The sequence below is a fragment of the Penaeus chinensis genome, chromosome 13 (genome assembly GCF_019202785.1).
Source record: "Penaeus chinensis breed Huanghai No. 1 chromosome 13, ASM1920278v2, whole genome shotgun sequence".
Taxonomy (NCBI): Eukaryota; Metazoa; Arthropoda; class Malacostraca; order Decapoda; family Penaeidae; genus Penaeus; species Penaeus chinensis.
In genome coordinates this window covers 13,742,592-13,762,591 of record NC_061831.1, presented here as the reverse complement: position 1 = coordinate 13,762,591, position 20,000 = coordinate 13,742,592, and the positions used below count along the sequence as shown (strand labels likewise).

The 20,000-nt window shown below is 34.1% G+C and overlaps 2 protein-coding genes and 1 long non-coding RNA gene across 4 annotated transcripts in view; 2 read left to right on the top strand and 1 right to left on the bottom strand.

Annotated features, from left to right (window-relative positions):
- The window catches only part of LOC125031420 (nucleolar protein 58-like), a 12,848-nt gene extending 326 nt beyond the window's left edge, over nucleotides 1–12,522 (top strand). The window contains exons 2-4 of one of the 2 annotated variants that reach the window (XM_047622137.1): nucleotides 6,745–7,044; nucleotides 7,383–7,499; nucleotides 10,717–12,522. In XM_047622137.1, the coding sequence (XP_047478093.1) occupies nucleotides 6,745–7,044; nucleotides 7,383–7,499; nucleotides 10,717–10,929 (630 nt within the window). In that variant the 3' untranslated portion in view covers nucleotides 10,930–12,522. The remainder of the gene's footprint in view (nucleotides 1–6,744; nucleotides 7,045–7,382; nucleotides 7,500–10,716) is intronic. The other variant, XM_047622138.1, reaches the window with a different exon arrangement.
- Nucleotides 12,172–19,695, bottom strand: LOC125031421. Its single transcript, XR_007115487.1, has 3 exons — nucleotides 19,570–19,695; nucleotides 17,644–17,724; nucleotides 12,172–15,167 (listed from the first exon to the last, which is right to left on the bottom strand). It is a non-coding gene; the product is annotated as an uncharacterized LOC125031421 (long non-coding RNA).
- A 181-nt stretch (nucleotides 19,696–19,876) lies between these two features.
- LOC125031819 (exosome complex exonuclease RRP44-like) overlaps nucleotides 19,877–20,000 on the top strand; it is a 15,131-nt gene continuing 15,007 nt past the window's right edge. The window contains exon 1 of the mRNA XM_047622777.1: nucleotides 19,877–19,980. Coding sequence (XP_047478733.1) covers nucleotides 19,915–19,980 — 66 coding nt within the window. The 5' untranslated portion in view covers nucleotides 19,877–19,914. The remainder of the gene's footprint in view (nucleotides 19,981–20,000) is intronic.

Sequence of the window (20,000 nt, the reverse complement as noted above, 5' to 3'; positions counted from 1 at the left end):
TCTGAGGCTGTCAGGGAAAGGGAAAAGCGAGAAGGAAAGACTCAGAGGTTTAAAAAAGAGGGAAGGTTTCTCAAGAGGGGATTTTTTTTTTCTTTCTTTTTGAAGCCATTGTCTTCCGAGACGAAGTTACGGAAGAGGGAGATAGAGAGGACGAGAAGAGAGGTCATTTTTCTCGCCCTTTTTCGCCTGTCTCCTCATACCGCCTTCGGTTCCTTGGCATAGAGCTCATTTGTGAGGTATGGACGAGTGATAGGTGATATATATGGGGTTTTTGGAGGAGTGACGAAGGGAGGGAGAGGGAAATTTGGAGCCATTTTTGCGTTCCCCTTTTCCCATTTTGTTTTGGTTCTGGGGGAAGGAGAAAGGAAGGAGCTAAGAGGAGAGGAAAGAAGCTGTAATTCCTTTTTTTCCGTTTTCTGGCTCTGGGGGAAGGAAGGAAGGAAGGAGGAGAGAGAGGAGAAGAATGATGCTCTAATCTGATGCTGAGATTTATCTGGTTGAGACAGGGTTGATGCTCAGAGTTTTCCTTCTTTTTTTTTTCTAAATCTCTTTGACATGCTGAGTGGGAGAGAGAAGGAAAGATGCTGAGGGCTAGAGATTTCATCTTGGAGGAGTGATGCTGTTCTTGATGCTGTTCTTGATGCTGATCTTGATGCTATTCTTGATGCTGTAGTTTTGCCTTTTCAGTTTGTGACTGTGAGGAAGACTAGGTTTATGGTAGAAAAGGAATGCTTGATCTTTGTGTATTTTGCGTCAAAATCATAACCTAAAAATCATATCCTAGGCTTGAGTGGAATGAAAGGAACACTAATCTCTGTTTTCAAAGGATGTTTCCATTGTGTTATTGTGTGCATGTTGGTGATATGGATTATATCATGTACTTTCTCTAGAGTTAAGGTGATGTAAATCTTTTTCAAGTTAAAATTAACGATTAAAGGGAGGAGTTTGTATTTGCCGAGGTATTTCTATTACATTGATTTTTTAGGGTAGTTTGTTAGATCATTAAGGATTTAATTGTAATGGATTAGCACGAAGATAAGATTCAGTAATTAAACTTGCATGCATAATTTTTAACAAGAAGTTAGTTAAGAAAATTGATTTTGGTGAAAGAATCTAAATTTTTGGGATTGTTCGAATACTTTAATTTACCGTTAAATGTTTTTCAAATTTGACTTGTCTTTATCACTATTTTATTGTGGAAGTTGCATCCAGAATATATTTTTGTGCTGGAAATCAAACTATAGTTGTTTGTCATTGTTAGATACGGATGACATTTGACAATAGAAAACGGTTTTAAAATGTGTAAGAAAAGATCATCGTTAAGCAAAACTTAAGAGTAATATTTAGGCTAGGCTAGGTTAGAGAAAGGTTGGAATGAGTTACATTTGGCTACATTTCGTTCAGGGTGAGATAAGTTTAGTACGGCTGGCAAAGCTTTAATGTAATCAAGATTATGTTGTGTTAGGCTAAGTTATTTAAGATGTGTTAAGGTTGTCATAGAATTCTATTCAAGCCCAGACAGAATTGAGGGTACATGTTTAGAGGGCACTCGTAGTAGCTTTCAAAATGAGAGTTCTTAAGCTATGTGTGATAATATTGGTCATGTGCTATCCAGATCAAATTCAATTTTCGTATGACCTGTGGAGAAAGGATGTATAATTTGTTCTGTAATAGGAGAACATTATCAAGTGATAGCAGCATCCACCATACTTTGTGCGCCAGCAAAGGTCAATGACCTTCACTGTATATGCTTCATGAAGTAAAGTATCTTTTTTAATGATGGAATTTATGAAAGACAAAATTTAGATCATAGAAATAGTTATTAAAAACTATAGCACATACTGATGATCTTCATCTTGCTCACCGGGAGTACTTACAAATAAATGCATTGTGAGTTAGAAATGTCTGAAGTTGGCAATGCATATGATGTCCACCATATTTTAAAGGAATTTAAAATTTATTTGAAATAAGGTAAATGCTAGAAGAAACCTAATATTGCAGGCCTGCAAGCAGAAACCTCTTATAAAAGTGGTTCCTATGCAGTGGAGGATTAGCAGGGGGATTGCAAATCCTTAGGAAAAAATACTGTAGGCCAATTTTGTCGTTTGTCAGTGTTTGTGTTATCAAGAAATACTGTATAAGAATTTGGCGAATTTAGATTACTGAATATTTTTCTTCTCTCTCTTACCTTAAATGTACGTCATTTGAAAAGTAATGTAGAATGACTGATGATGGTTGCTGATGTGTCAGAGGTTTGAGAAGTGCTGCAAGTATGAAAAACATTGGGAACTGCTCTCCTAAAATATATATGGAGGTTTATTAGTTTCTGTGAGAGTTAAGGCATGCAGGGAGGCAGTTCCAGCCAGTTGAAGGCTAGTGACATACATGGTTGTCCTCTAATCATTTTGTAAATTATGTTGGATGTAATTATCACCCAAAAAAGCGTTAGAAGTAGTGAAGTCTGTTCGTAAAATGATGAAGTAAATATTATCTAAAACAAGAATTGATGTGCAAGTTTGCCCAACGAGTATCTGTATATTTATTTATTATTGTTATCTTTATTTTTACAAAAGGAATAGGCCTTCTGACAATATTGTGCTTACCTTTTTTTCCTTATGTTGGTATACTAAATAGATCCAGCTTATATATTTTGATAAATTTGGTAGATTGTGTAACAGTTAAAACAAATATGACCCTAAGATGTGCTGAAAGGCAATGCACATCTTGTCACTTATAATTTTTTGTTTTGATGGTTTCATGGCATTTTTTAAAGTAGAGTATTGTACCTTTGTTTATAGATGTATTCAATAGAGTACCAAATATCCAATCAAACTAAATCTGACATCACACTTATATTAACCCAGTGCCACTGAGCATGGCATGTATGTACATGCCATGCTCACTGTTAGTTTACTTTATTAATTGTTTTTACACAGAGATGGCTACACTTGTACTGAGTCACCAATAAGCCGATTACAAGTACTGCCTGTCTCGCCCTTTTCCTTGATTTGCGAAAATATTTTACGTTATTTTATTTTGCTGTTACTGTTTATAACATTTTAGTGATTATAATATCTATATTAAAAATAATACCACCGATGTTCATAGCATTATTTTAAAATAAATTTCCCATCTATGTGTTGAGACATTTCACACACACAAAAAAAGAGAAAGAGAGAGCACAACATTTTACTCGTGGCATTAGGTTCATACAAAAAGTGTAGGCTTGCAAATGTATCTATAATATGGCACATAGTGAGTCCAATTCACTGGACTACCGTCTTCCGCGATGTTGTCAGGTAATAGATTTGAATATAAGGTTGTTGAAAAGATAATAAAGCATGTATGTACATCCCATGCCCAATGTAAGTTTACTTTATTAATTGATTTTACACAAAGATGGCTACACTTGTACTAAGTCACAAATGAGCCAATTACGAGTACTGCCAGTCTCGCCTGTTTACTCTTTTCCTTGATTTTCAAAAATATTTTACATTATCTTATATTGCTGTTACTAATGTCTATAACATTACAGTTACTATAATGTCTATAAACAAAAATATCACCATTGATATTTATAACATCAGTAAAAAAAAAAAAAAAAAAAAAAAAAAAATCCTGCCAATTTAAGAAAAAGTGATGTTATAATTGTTATAATTGTTAAATTGTTATTAGAATATTAATAACATTAAAAACAATAGAATAGTACAGATGAAGCTTTCAAAAAATCAAGGAAAAAGGTAAACAGGTGAGCTAATACTAATATGTACATGCCATGCCCATGGGCAATAGGTTAAATATATGTATACCTATGAATATATGTGTATAAATGTTTATATATATACATATATACATATATGTATATGAACCGCATTCATGTTGACAAATGTAGAAAAGGTATGAATGAGAATGAATATCTTCACAATGCAAGAGATGTATTTGACCCTATTCATTTATATCTTCGTCAGAAATACATGAATTACATGTAAATACATACCGGGTATATTTCTGACAAAGATATAATCGAAACCGGTCAAATACATCTCTTGTATTGTGAAGATATACATTCTCATTCATACCTTTTCTATAAAAATATATGTATATATATGTATGTATATATATAAATATTTATATATAAAAATATATATGCACATACATACATACATGTACATTTATATGCATATATACATGTACACATGTATATGTATATATATATGTTTATATTTTTATGGATACATCTATTTAATGTATACATAAGAGTATATATGTTTATAGATAAAAGTTAAACTGACAACTATTAAGAGGAAAGTTCAAGCACAACTTCCCCCACTGTAGAGCACTGAAAGCAAAGAAGTCACTGCTCCTGCACATCTAGATGACATCATATTTTATTGAGTAAGCTTGGTTTTATTTTGCAGTTGAATTTGTTGCCTCTGTTTAGCATTTAATTGTGCAAAGATTTCCACACTATAACCACATCAAGTCCTAGAACCAGTCACAGTGAGAAATGTTCAACCATGCCTTACCCAGATTCTAATGAAGCTTATTTTCTCCTTATTTTGTGCATGGATTTGGTGTTTGTTTTGTTATAACCTTTTGTTGGAAAATCTCCAAGGGTATGGGGAGTAAATAGAGGGGAAGTTTGAATTTTATCAACAAGTTTCTCTTGTTATAGGACTTTCTGCTCATTGTTTATTTTGGTTGTTCTTCATAGTGTCTCCACAGTAGAAACATGTTTTCTTGGCCAATTAGTCTGTTTCTTACAGTGTTAGTTCTTTATAGGTAGTTCTGCTGGGAATATTAATTATTAGTGTTATTCATGATTTTTATTAGTGAGTCTCTCAGTTTTTCTACTAAATATTAGTAGGATAATGGAAGCCAAAATCCTATGAAGGTGAATCTACCTGTGATGCAAATGTAAGAGGAAACTTTTCTGGGAATTGGGCTCTTTACACTTCTCAGGCTATCGGATTATACACAGGAAGGTAGGCAAGAATATCTTATTGCAGGTTGACAGATTTTCAGTTGCCTGATCATAACTATGTTCACTTAATTGCAATATTTATAATCAAGCAAACAAAGACGTCACAGCAAATTTTGATCATACGAAATGTATCTATTATATAATTAGCCTTTTTGAACATATTTTTTTTTTTTTTTTATATCAATATTTTAAACATTTCTCTGGTGTCTTATTCTTCCCTCCAACTGCTTATCTTCATACATAATATGCAAAACGGTTCCTGATGCTTTGGAAGGAGATAGAGGGAGGCGGGAAGCTTGAGGAATATAGGAGGCTGAAATGCAACATAATGTCCACAGTACCTTTCTTGTAGAGGTAGTTTAGTTGATACATTGCATGCTGTATAGTGTCTTATCTGTGTTTTTCTTACTTTTTTATAATATTTATATGTTGTTTGATTTTATATACCTGTACTGCTACTTTCCTGGATGATTTCCCAAGTAGCTGGTAAATTTCAGAACAAGAGCTTTGTCTGTAAAAATTTATATTTACAGTGAATAGTATCATTATCTCTATTGTTTTTATTATTATTATTTATTATTATTATTATTATTATTGTTATTATTGTTATTGTTGTTATTATTTTTAATAATAGCATCATAGTTATTTTGTAATTTCTTTTGTTATGTTCTTGAGTATTAAAGATGAAAGAAAGTGAAATCAGAATTATGGTATATTCTGTGAATGATAATGATAATACAATGATGATCGTAATTGTGCAGCTGTTATCTTGGGACACAAGTACAGGATTTTAACTGCATGTATTTGAGATCTTTCATATGGAAAATAAGTCATTTGTTTTCTTGAACAACAATATTTTTTCAATATTTTCCTATTAACCCCATGGATGTGGATGCTTCACAGCCCGCATGTCACCCAAAATACGGACATTAGGCTTAATTGAGTGGCCACTCTGATGGGTGTGTGGCTTGTAGGCCAGGCGCACTTGTGTGCGGTAACAAGACTCCATGCCTCCCCTTTGCAATGTTTTCTTTTTCTGCATAAGTTTTTTCCATTTTCAAATGTCTATATTTGTCATTTGATATGCTTATATAACTCAGTGCAGTACTAATAACAATAAGTAACATTTTGCTATTTACATCATTTAATTTTTTTGGTAACATTCAATTTTCTGTAATACGACCTGCGCCACCAGTCACGGCAGGCAGGAATAAGATCCTGAGTATTCAGATATCATCTGGTGCTCTTCCAGTCATGGCTCACAGATGTTACATTCTACACTTATTTATCAATGGAAATAATGCAAAAGCCCCTCTAGGAGCTTTGTACACTTGTGACAAGTCATTCCCATCACCCTGGGCTTCAGCCAAAATTCTCATGACAGCATGTTCAGTCACTCCTTAATCAAATTTTCCCCTGATGTAATGGTCATGTGATTTGGATCAGAGGGGTTATGCAAAAATATCTTATGCTTGATTATGATATTGCTGATCATGGATAATTTAGGAGGTCTATTGCAAAAGTTTGAGTATGTCTCAAAGGAAAAAAAAAAAATCTGTGATTATAGGGACCAGATTTCATTTTTAGATCAAAATGTGTTTCTTCCCTTTGCACCATTGCACATTTTTTTATGGTTATTGATTTTGTCGTTATTGTTGATATTGTTACTATGTTTTTTTTTTTTTTTTTTTTTTTTTATTGTAACACATGATGTCTGTATATAACTATTCAGGAATAATTTTAAATTGTATTCCTTTCAGGTACCAGTGGCAACAAAGCACTGTCACTGCGGACACCAATTCTTCGAGGAGAGACGCCGGTCAACCACCTCAAACACCTCAGAGGTAGAGGAGATTGACGACGGCCATCTGAAGGAGATGAAACCAAGCAGGGGATCGGCCACATCAACTGCAGTTAGTGGAATCATGTCTCTAACGGCATCAGTGGGCAAAGGAGACCTAGGCTCGTCAGCCCCTGAGGGCAAACGCCGCAGTGAGAGGGTCAAGCGGGAGAAACCCAACTTCTATGATGCCTTAGAGTATGAGAATCAAATGAGGAAGGTAGGTTGCTTTGGGAATTTTTGTGAGTGTCCTTTAGAAATAATGGTCAAGATTATGTTTGAATGTCCATTTGCACTGAGTTAAATGCTGTAGTTTTTTTTTCTTTTCTTTTCTTTTCTTTTTTACATGTACAAATGTGCACAAGTTCATTTGCATGTGTGCGCGCACACACACACACACACACACACACACACACACACACACACACACACACACACACACACACACACACACACACACACACACACACACAACCACATATATAATGTGTATATGTATATTATTAAATAATATGCATAAGAAACTAAGCCCTTCCCTCCCCCCTTCCTGTTCCCTAGGCCCGGAAGGAGAGACAGAAGGAGGAACCTCCTAACCCCACGGGACGGGTGAAGCGTGAACGGAAAGTGAAGAACAACTCAGAGCCGGTTAGTGTTACCATGTATCGCTATAACAAGGTCAGTATCCAGCGCAGTGGGGAAGGCAGGCAGGCAGGTGTCCCAAAGAGGAGAGTGCCCTCCCCCCCAAGAGAGGAACGTAATCAGTTGTTATAAGCAATGGCGCTGTTAAATCGATATAAGAACTCCATAAATAATGAATCGGAAGTCTCACAAATCCTTTTTATTATTATTTTGTTATTATTATTTTATGTTTCACCATATTTTTTTTCTTTCTTTTTCATTTTACACTACCCTTAAATTTTATTAAACTCTTCACATATAACCTTTCATTAATATATAAGAATCCTTGCACCTTATCCTTCCCTCTCCCTAAGATAATCAGAAATTGGTACTGTAATGCATCACATATGCCAAGTGTGACGTAGATGCAACCCTCCCACTAGCTAATCTTCATGAATACACTTAGTGTATAACATCTATCTATATATATCTTCAAGGTCTTGACAGATCTCGACAGCTAATGACCTCGGCAAGAAATGGACGTGAAATGACATCTTTGGGACAACCTCCTAACCTTCTTTCACAGAAACTTTCTCCTTTTTTCTCTTGGTTGTTAAAGCTTTATCATTTTTTTTACATTATCGACAAACAAATCAGTGAATGTAATGTTGAATGATTGACTTGTATAATCTATAAATCTTATCTATATTCTCAATTTCCTTATTTTCATGCTGTAAGGAATGTGCTGCTTCAGTTGTGTAAATGTTGAATATTTGAAAATATCCTTATTTGATCTGCCTTTACCAATTTGTTACAGACATGGTAATTGAGGTCAGAGACCTTCACACTCTTGGTTAAAACAATTGTTCTCTCTTTTGTTTGAACATTTTGGTACTATCATCTCTTATGATTTGTAGACACACACTACAGATTTCAGATTTGGTAATGGTGATCAGAGATATAATGATATTGATTGTCAGTGTATCAAGAAATCTTTATTACAAGAAATCTGTTGGCTAATGAATATCATGTTAATATATCTTCTTTGGGAGCTAGAGAAATACATATGCATGATTATAGTAATCAGCTTATTTTTATTTTCTACTTTTCTTTATGGGGGAAAGGTTAACAGTGCATGAATTTGTAGTGAGTATGATTGTTTGCATTTCATTTGCTTGGATTTTAGTCTTGTTGGTTGTCTTCTTGCCTTTGGTTTATTTCAGTTACAGACATAATAGAGGAAGTAATAAGAAGATGGAAAGTAACTTTGAGACAAGTTTTTAGCATTAGCTAAATGAAGAAATTTCATAGGGAAAATGTGATTTTGTTTATGGCTACTTTTGCATCCAGAGCAACTATAATTATTCACAGTTTACTAAAACATTTTTCAAAAGCATGAGAATGTCTTAAAATATATTGTTTTATTATGCATTGTGAGTTTACTATGTATATATCAGTCATAAAATTTGTCATTTATATTCTCCTTAGGTAAAACAAAGAACATAAGATGCATAATCTGTTTTGTTTTAAGTATTTTCTGTTCATTGGAGCAGCCAATTTCATTTTATGAGCAGTTCAAGTTTGTGGTATACTCAAAAAGTGGCATCATTCAAAGGGGAGGAAGCGGAGTTATCGGCATCGGCCTGTGTAGATTTTTTTCTCAAAGATCGTGGATTATAGTTGTCTAATGCGTAATCAAGTTAGAAAACTGACTATGGTCACCTAATATGGTCAAGGATAAAATATTTAAAATATTTTGTTGAACTTGGAAAACTATAATTATTATTATTATTATTATTATTATTATTATTATTATTATTATTATCATCATCATCATCATTGTTGTGCAGTATTACTACATACACTAGCTTTCAGAAATGTATAAAAATATAATATTATTATTATTATTATTATTATTATTATTATTATTATTGAATAATAGTAGTAGTAGTAGTAGTAGTAGTAGTATTTTTTGATGGCAACTCCCAATGATATGGTTCCTTTTGAGTGTTATAAATACCTTTAAGCAGTTGGATTGTTGTATAAAAAAAATCCTGTTTGTGCATGGGTGTTTGGAAGATTATGGTGATCTCCAAATAGATATAGGGATAAGAAAGAAATCTTGAATTTTTCACACATTTCCACTGTTTGCACAATCTCATTAAATAAGTTATGATTTTCTCTTTAATGCTATCATCATTTAATCACCATTATGAAATTGATGAACAAACAGAAATTTAAAGCACAGGTTCTTAACCTGGGATTTTACTAGTGCTATGAAAATCAATGGTGTTGTTTTTATTATAAACATAATTACTATAATGTTATAAACATTAGTAACAGCAAAATAAGATAACGTAAAATATTTTCATAAATCAAAGAAAAGGGTAAACAGGCGAGACAGACAGTACTCATAATTGACTCATTGGTGACTTAGTACAAGTGTAGCAATCTATGTATAAAAACAATCAAACAAGTAACTCACAGTAGGCATGGCACGTACGTACATGTCATGCCCGTTGGCATTGGGTTAATACCCTATGCTGCCGCGTGGTTTCTCATTGTGAAAGTCCTCTCTTGGCTGTATTCATAGTGGCCTGGGCCCTGCTGCCGAGGGATCGTGTCGGCACCACAGTGTGGGTGGCATGACTGTACATGCCCCTGGAAAACGGGACTGGCACACCATGGCACGGATGCATATGCCACCTGGAATATAGTCCAGGCATGCCATGGCATGTACATGCATGCCATGGCATGTACATGCATGCCATCCAGTGGCAAATATATAAAATCAATTTGACAAGCTATTTTAATTGGAAATACCATAAAAGCCTATGTTACAATGCAAAATGTTCAAGGAAAAAATTTACCTTTTCAATTTGCATTATGCAGTCAATTTTCGATCAGCTGTGCAGAAAGTTGCAGCTATGCATTTTTATTTTTTATTTTTTATTTATTTTTTTTCAAGGAGATGGCCTTTGGCTTTCTCAGATTCTCATAAAGGATCATGACTTAAAAAAAAAAAAAAAAAAAAAAAAAAAAAAAGGTCAAGAACCACTGCAGTACGGTTAAAATATTTGCTGTGTTAACAAGAACCAAATCCTAAACTATAAACTGTAGCATGTTTGTTGTCATTTTCCCACTCTTCTTTTCTCTTGTTGACACGACACTACATCTTTTTTCTTCTTTTTTTCTTCTAGTTTCAAATGCTCATTTAAGGTTGGGAAATATATTGAAAAAGAAGAAGAAAGTTTATAATGGCTTAAAATTTCAGGAAGAGGAGGAAGATGAAGAGCCAGTGAAGGAAAAGAAGAAGAAGAAGAAGAAGAAGAATAACAACAATGGCGAGAAGAAAGACAAGGAAGAAGAAGTGGACGAAGACATCATGGCAGGCATCACAGCAGAGAAGGAGATGCAATTTGGCATTGTCTTATCAGATATCAACTTCAAGCTTGGCCTCAACAACCCAAAATTTATCAAAATTTGAACGCCTTTCATCTCTTGAAAGAAAATGAATTTGTTTGGCAGTAGCTCCTGTGGATAGGGCAACTGTATTTGAATATGAAATTCAAAGAAAATTTTATTTATTTGAAATCAGTCTAGAAATGTGGTGAGCAAAAATACCCATTATTAAAGGGAATCAATTATAGTGCTGTTAGAATCAGATAAGTCAGCATTTTTTCTAGAGTGATGTTTCAAGTTGCAACAGCTGTCTCAATTGCAGCATACAATATCAAAATGCAAAGTTTTAATGCATTAATTCATTTTCTATAAATGAATAATCAGTACTATTTGATGAACTAAGGTTGGGATTTTGTAAACTTCTTCATTACACCTCTCTTATGAGGGGAAATTTTCAGATGTAGTTTAAAATAGGAGAGATTTATTAATTGATCATCCGAGTCCATATCTCTGGGACGTAAGGTAGCTAGAAGGTCATGTGTCTCATCAGTACCATAAGTTTGTCTTGGATATGAAAAGATGATATTTCTAGAAAAAAGTAATTATTTTTTTCTAATATTTGGTTTTACATTTGCATATTGTCATGCATTAATGACAAAAGTAGGTGGAGAAGGGGAAGACCTTTTGTATTATTTCTAAGTTAGAAAATTTCATTCAAATGACAGGAATTAGGAGGGCTATAAGAAAGTGTGGATCCTTCTTATATTCATAATGACATTTTGATATGAAATTTTTATTGGCAAATTAAATATTTTTTATCTCATGATTCTGCCAGTATTTCTACATTTTTTTTAATGAATGAATGATCGTTGATGTCAGATCTTTTTTAATCAGACTGAGAAGAGTACAATGAACTATTCAATGAGATCTTCCATTATTGTGAAATATTTGTATCTTTCTTTATGAATATGTTTTATAAAGAAGAATGATGTCAGAAGAATCAAGTATCATTTTATGAGCTTATTTACAACATAGTACATAAATTTTAGTTCCATAATTTTTCAAAAAGTAATGAGTCCTTATTATCATCATTATTATTACTATTTTCTGCCATTGTATATACTAAGGTGTACATATTTCTTATGGTCAGGGAAAGGAAGGGAATAATATAAGGTATTTTCATAACATGGAGAACCTACTCAGTACCTTCAGCTGAAGTTGATGCGTAAATTTAAACCAAAGTTTCACACCTCATCACAGATTCTTCCTTAAAGCTGTTTAGGAAGGAAAGTATTATCTTGGGAGTTTTTTTTTTTTTTTTTCTCTCTCTCTCTCTCTCTTTCTTCCATTAATGAGATTTTTTTTAAATCATCATTTTCCAGTATTTAAGTAGAGAAATCTCACAGCTGTGCTTAAGTCATACCTATTTATAGCATCAGGAATCCCAAAAGACAAAAAAATAATAATGATATTCTGGAAAAAACAAAAACTTATGATCATTTAGTGATGCTCAAAAAGAGAATATGCATTTTTTTTCACTGCACAATAAATCTATTCCAGGCTTAATTCAGTATGTATCATACCATTTCATATACTTTTCATCTATGCACTTTGTAATTTTCATATCATGTATCATCCTTTTGAGGATAGGTGTAATGAAATAAAGCTCTTTTTATAATAATATTTTTCCTTATAATATCCTCCAATCTGTATATCTCTGAAGACCAGTTGACAATATAATTTCAGTACATGTATGGACTTTACAAAAACACATGATAAATGTGACCAGGACTGGCAACATCCAGTCAAATGCAAGTAACAGACAAAAATGAAAATTTGTCACTTCTTTGCAGAAATTGTTTTGATGGAAATACATGTAATCCTTGACATGAGCACAAAAGACTCTGTTCTGACATCAATTTTATATATTTTGCAAGATAAAGTTGTCTTGCTATAGCTCTTCCAGGAAACTATAAAATGTTGGTCTTGGAAATATATTACCGTAGTTCTTTTAAGAACTCTTATGTCTCAATATTGCATAGTGTATAAACAAAACCAAATACCACTCAAGCCAGTGTTGCCTGGAAAAGCATTATTTTTGTAACAGTCTTTGCCAATATTCATAAAAATAATATCCCTAAATTGAAACAAGTTCTGACTGTGGTTATTAGATATACATAATAGCTTTATTTAAAATCACTTCCTGGCCTGACATAAAAACCTTTGTTTACATTTCAGGCATGTGGGTTTTTAAAGAGACACTGTACAGAAAACAGGATTAAAGTTCATAGATTTCTTTTTACCAAAGTAACTGCAAAGGAAAGGCCAACTTCGGTAAAAGCTCAGATAACTATATTGAATAGAACTGAAATGCTTTGTTTTAAAGACAAAACATCAAGAAGACATGATACAACTTTTATATAAGCCCCTTTAAAACTGGAGATTTACTTTCTGATGTAACCTTATTCAACACAAAGAACCATTATCGATCCTGCTACATGTCATTTCTCAGTATAAATATCAACACTATATCTGTTATACTTTCTCTCTCTTGCAGACATGTCTTAGTAGTACATGTCCCTAATTTGCAATGATAGAACAAAAGGGGAAATCATTTTAAAAAAGGAAATGAAGTATAAAATCAGTCATTCACATATCCACCCTTTCAAATATGTACACCACTGGTTACTCATCATTGTGCTAATAATACTTTTGTACACTGGTTGCAGTTATACTATAATGAATGCCTAATCAAAGTTATGGTCCTTCCTCTTTGGTCTGGTTGTTGTGTTTCCGAGATCTTTAGCCCAATAATGACAGGTGAAGTTGGGCAAGGACAGGCATGCATTAGTGTGTGGTGCTCCAAGCCTGGGCAATTGTATGGCTTCCAATAGCATGCACAAGACCTCATCCAGTTAACAGTGAGTCAAGGAGTCCAACCTTCATAATGCAAATCTCTTCAGTCTTCACAAAGTACTTTCTTATATATTAATAATTTAACTAGATGCTGTCAACAAATCCACATTTCTAACTTAATGAACCAAATACAGCTGCTAAGTCACACTCTATTACCACATAAATAAAACAATAAAATACATTTCCTTTGCTCCTAATTACCTTTAAATAAACATTAATACATTAATGACAATCAGTGCACAAATGAGCAAGTTTGGTATGTCACAATTCTCAGTCTTTGCAACTCCACTCCAGTGATATCTTCTGACTCCACTTACGACTACAAAAAACCTGTGAAATAGTGACCCAAACATTTAACTTCATCACAAAATAGTACATCATGTAAATAATTATTTTTTTAAATCATAGTCAGCTTAACTCAAAAACAATTTTAGTGCAAGAGACACCATATTACAATATGTAATATTAAGACAGTATATATGATTCATCACTGATCTAAAACGAAGATAAGTTTGACAGTAATTGCTGATTTAATGAAATTTTGCATAAAAATCCAGAATCAGGGAGTAACATTTTTAGTTTAACTGAAAGATACATTACCTTGATATTGGGGACTCTACAATATGAAATTACTTGCAAAATATCTACTTATACACAAAATCCGTTCAGCTTAATTCTAATTTCATTCCACTTCATAGATACAGACTATAGAACAAGAGCAGATAAAACATTTCTTATGAAACAGGAAAAGTTCTTTATAAAGGTAAAAGCAACTGACCAAAGCAATGATCACCAAATGCATACAATATAATAAATATCAAATTTAAAATATCATTGATTCAGACCAGTTTAATGCAGTGCTATATCTACTAATTTACCATTGAAAAACAAGTAGGAAGAACATGCTCTAAGTGATGAGTGGGAAGACTCAAATTTTAAACAGTGGAAGGTAATTATTCACAAAAGATAACTTTAAAATGCTTTATTACTATTCAAATCATAAATATAATTCTAACTGCACTTACAACCTACAATCCAATAGTAAACACTGACAAAATTAATGAAAAGTAAGAAAAAAGTATTTATAAAGGAAAGTCGTCAAAATATGCATGATCTGACACTGGGTTACAACAGTAAACAAGCATCAGCTGATTAAATGGGGTGTTTCATCTATTTACAAAGTTTTGGAAGAGCCATTCTTCTGGCCTTCCAGCACCCCTATCACAGTTGTCTGCATATTCAGCCTTACAGGAAAGGGTCCATAATTATTTTTTTTCCCCAGATAAATTTCTGAAGTAATCAAGCTGGTTTTCTCTTATGGTTTCCTTTATCTTATTGCTGCCACTGACATCTGTGTGTCGGAGAAGATCTTGTTTCTCTTTTGAAATGTCTCCGATTAAATCAAGTCTAGAATCAGAAGAGAAAGAGGAGACATTAAAATATTGCTGATAAATGTACAAATTGAATATATAAACAAATTCCCCATTTTCCTTTATTTGTTTGGCAGCTTCGATTGTGCTTGTTCTGTTGGTTATACAATTTTTTTGTGAAACTTGGTGCAACAATCTGACTTCATTAGTGTGTATAAAGTAAAGGTATACAGTTAAGAGCATAATGCAGACAATGCTAGGAGTCTAACATTCTAATGAAGTACCCATGCACACATTTTATTTTTATATAAACTGAGAGTAAACACTTAATAAAATTACTATGATGAGGAGGTAGATGAAGAAAGAAAGAAAGAAAGAAAGAAAGAAAGAAAGACAGACATACAGAGAGAGGGGGAGGGAGGGAGGGAGGGAGGGAGGGAGGGAGGGAGGGAGGGAGGGAGGGAGGGAGGGAGGGAGGGAGGGAGGGAGGGAGGGAGGGAGGGAGGGAGGGACGGAGAGAGAGAGAGAGAGAGAGAGAGAGAGAGAGAGAGAGAGAGAGAGAGAGAGAGAGAGAGAGAGAGAGAGAGAGAGAGACAGAGACAAGGAGGGAGGGAGAGAGAAGTAGGGAGGGAGAGAGAAGGAGGGAGGGAGAGAGAAGAAGGGAGGGAGGGAGGGAGGGAGGGAGGGAGGGAGGGAGGGAGGGAGGGAGGGAGGGAGCGAGGGAGAGAGGGAGGGAAGTTCTAAATACCCTGGTGCCCTGTATGCATGAATGCTTAATGAATTCTTTGTTGATAGATAGATAGATGAAGAGAGAGAGAGAGAGAGAGAGAGAGAGAGAGAGAGAGAGAGAGAGAGAGAGAGAGAGAGAGAGAGAGAGAGAGAGAGAGAGAGAGAAAGAAAAAGAGAAAAAGAAAAAGAAAAAGAGAAAGAGAAAGAGAAAGAGAAAGAGAAAGAGAAAGAGAAAGAAAAAGAAAAAGAAAAAGAAAAAGAGAAAGAAAAAGAAAAAGAAAAAGAAAAAGAAAAAGAAAAAGAAAAAGAAAAAGAAAAAGAAAAAGAAAAAGAAAAAGAAAAAGAAAAAGAAAAAGAAAAAGAAAAAGAAAAAGAAAAAGAAAAAGAGAAAGAGAAAGAGAGGGGGGGAGGGGGGAAGGAGGGAAGGAGGGAGAGGGAGGGGGAGAGAGAGAGAGAGAGAGAGGGGGGGAGGGGGGGGAGAGGGAGAGGGAGAGGGAGAGGGAGAGGGAGAGGGAGAGGGAGAGGGAGAGGGAGAGGGAGGGAATTTCTAAATACCCCGGTGACCTGTATGCATGAATGCTTAATGAATTCTTTGTTGATACCGAGAAAAAAATGAGAATGATAATTATAATTATTATCATACTAGTAATGTTATAATTTTTATTATTGTCATTTTACCTACTAGTAATAATATTATCCTCATCAGTATTCCTGGTACCAGGAATGACTATAGCAATAATGATAATAAAAATAATAAAACAGCTGGCAATATTACAAACTGCGGGTTGTAAACGGAATTCAGCAATAGGTTTTACCTGCCATCATTTGACAACTTTGAGCCCTTGGAAATGATGCCTATGAATGGTAGATAAAGATAGAAAGGCAGAAAGACAAACACAAACTTTTAAATTTTAGATTGCATATAAATTTTCCTTAACATAAATCAAGGAAAAAAATACAAAAAGTACAATTTGAAAGCTTGTCTGTTACAAAAATGCATAAAAAACACATTTACTCTATGCAGCCAATCAAGAACAAAGTACTATTCCTTGATGATTCAAATGCTGGCCCTTGCACTGGCCTCTATGACTTTGAGGAAAATGATATTACAGTTCTTTTTAAGAATTTCTCCAAAATCAAATTTCTGAATGATAAACAACAATAGAGAAAACAATCAGCAAGTCCTCTAAATTCCATTAGGTTCAACCAAAGAAAAAAAAAAAAGAGATCCTATCAAGAATTAATGGACTATAAAAAATGTGGCTTTGATACACAGGCAAACAGATCATGAATTTATTTTATATATCTAACAAAAATGGAAGATCTTTTCATCTTTTTTCCCCCCCTGGTATTTAGGAGGAAGAACAAGAGAGCTATGAAGGAGGGGAAGAAGAGAGGAAAGGAAAAAGAGAAAGAGAAACATTAGGAATATTTTTTAAAAAAAGGCAGTAAAACTTACTGACTCAAACACTAACCATAGCAAACACACCTTCAGCAAATATTCTAGCAAAGGGCAACAAACCTCCAACACATGTATTCTAGCAAGACAGAGCTTGTAGATTCCTGGTGATTTATCACTCATTAATCCAAGCCCTCTTTTATCAAAATATATATAGAAGCTTGATGGCCTTTGCCAGACAACAAAACTGTACAGGTAATAGCATTCCTTTGAATTAGAGGCTGAATCAGTAGGTTTTACTTATAGGTCAAAGACTATCATGATAAAATAACAAGAAATTAATTATCTTAGGAGAAAATGGAATTCACAAAAACATTATACTTACCGGAAAGTATACACTAGTGACAACACGGCAAATATGCTGCCCATGACAAGTGGACGTCTATGTCTTTGGAAATCAAACCCCCTGAAAAGAAAAAAGTGATCTTAGAGTTTTTATCTACAAAGACTACACAGATAATGCTCTGGCCAATGAAAAGCACTAATAAAAAATTGCATACAATCTTATCTACTGGTAAAGTAGATATAGTGGCTGGATATTTGCATACATAGGAAAATATCTGATGTACATTTTACACTCTTAACTAATGTTTACTAAAAAAAAGAGGTAAATCACTGTAAAATCAATCTAAAAAAAAAAACTACCTTTGGACTCATCTAATGAAAGATAGCAGGAACAGGAACTAAAGTCAATGTCAATACATTAATAATGTGTGAATGTCATTTTCAAAAGTGACACTTTCGTATAATTATACTAGCTTTGTTTTCTTCAGGTCCACTAGAAACCTGCTCTAATTTGGGACAGAAGGCCTACAGTCTGAAGTTCAAGGCCACAGAAAGTGATGTCTGGCCCCAGGCCAACTAGTGGATGAGAGGCCTTGCTTTACTCTAACATCAAAATACTAATAAAGTGACTGGGACATTGTAAACTTAAACATAATATAACTAACTTGTTTTGTGTTAAAAACTAAAATTACAAAGATTTTCCAGTAAGAAAATAGATGGGAAAACTACTTTCTAAATAATTCAAAATCATCACCCCTCAACAGTTCTGCATGTGAGTGGCATAGCGGTGCAGTGTTCAACAATTAGGGGACTCACACTGAGGCATAACTACCCTCTAGTACCCTCAGGTGCCCCCCAATTGTAATTCCTACATTAAAAAATCAAGATATACTTTTTTCTGTATATTTGGTTTTATTTAATATTCTGAGTATATCAGCAGTTGTACAGTGGCCTTATACCCATCACTGATCTGATCTTGGAATATGTCCTAACATCTTTTGTGGCATCAGAATGCCCCTACCCTTTATTCAGCTGTCCCCTCCTTGTTGCCATTATAGTACTATTACTAATATATTCTCTATTCTCATTCTCTTTTTTTGGAATGCCTTCATCTAACTGATTGCAATGATACTGGTATTGATGGATGCCTCTCACTCTCTATCCAAATATATTGAAATTATGCCACAAACTCTCATGAGTGACAATGCTGGCCCCAACAGCAGGGGTGGGCATGAAAGGTACTAGGAAATTGTGGGGTAAAATAAAACTACTATACACAGAAAGAGTCACTATGGTGTCTAATGCAGCAGTCACCCTTGGGGGGATTGCAGGGGGTATTTCCCCCTGCATTTGATTATATATTGACCAATTTTCTATATTATTTCCCTGTTACCATTCATGTACTCTCCTAATATTGGGGCCAATATTGTTGGTATTGGTTTCTGAGGAATAATTTCAATATATGTGGACAGTAGGGAAGGCGAGGAATCCATTGATATAAAAAATGTTGTGATTGTATTCCAAAAAATTACCCTATTTTTTAATAGGTTTACTGAGAAATGTTATCACATGTCAACAAGACACCAGATGACCAAAAATGAACATATCTTATTTTGATATTTTGAAAGTAAATGATTAGACAGTGAAATAACTCTGACATATAACATAAATAATAATAATAATAATAGGAATAACAATAATCTGAACTAATTCATGATAAACTTTAGACTTAGAACCTGAACTAATTCATAAAATGTGGACTAGTTTACCTGAATATCTAGTTTAAATTGAGGGACCAATACATAAATGTACTAATAATACTCGTCATAGTTGCATATAAGCCTACGAGAAATTTGTAAATCGAGCCTCATCACATGGGCATTGCACACTCAGACAGAAATGTACAGATTAAGGATGAAGTGATCAATAAAGTACGCCTCCATCGCAACAAACTTCGGGCCATTACATGTTTAAACACAGATGAGTAATGAAGTTTTGAAGGTTTTCGTAATAAATATTTTCCGCTGTCTGCTCCGGCGAGGGTCCAGGTGCACAGGCCAGCCAACAGAACGGAGCATCTATGTAACCTACTCCACAAATAACAATAACATTTATTACTCGTTGTGAAAATATTTAGGTATTTATACAGTTACGTCGTTTATTAGAATAGAAAAATAGACCTATATAAGTACGTATATTTGGAGATGTCCATTATTTTATCCCAATGATCACAATCATCCGAGGTGGTGGTGGGTTGGCCAGCCTGCGCGATGTAAACAGTGCATGGCGACCCTTCCTTCGAGCACGTGAGATGGGTATCGTGGAGAGAAAGCAGAGAGTCTTTTATAAAAAGACCAAGAGAGGAAATATTATCAAGGTATGGACTATAACGGTTGT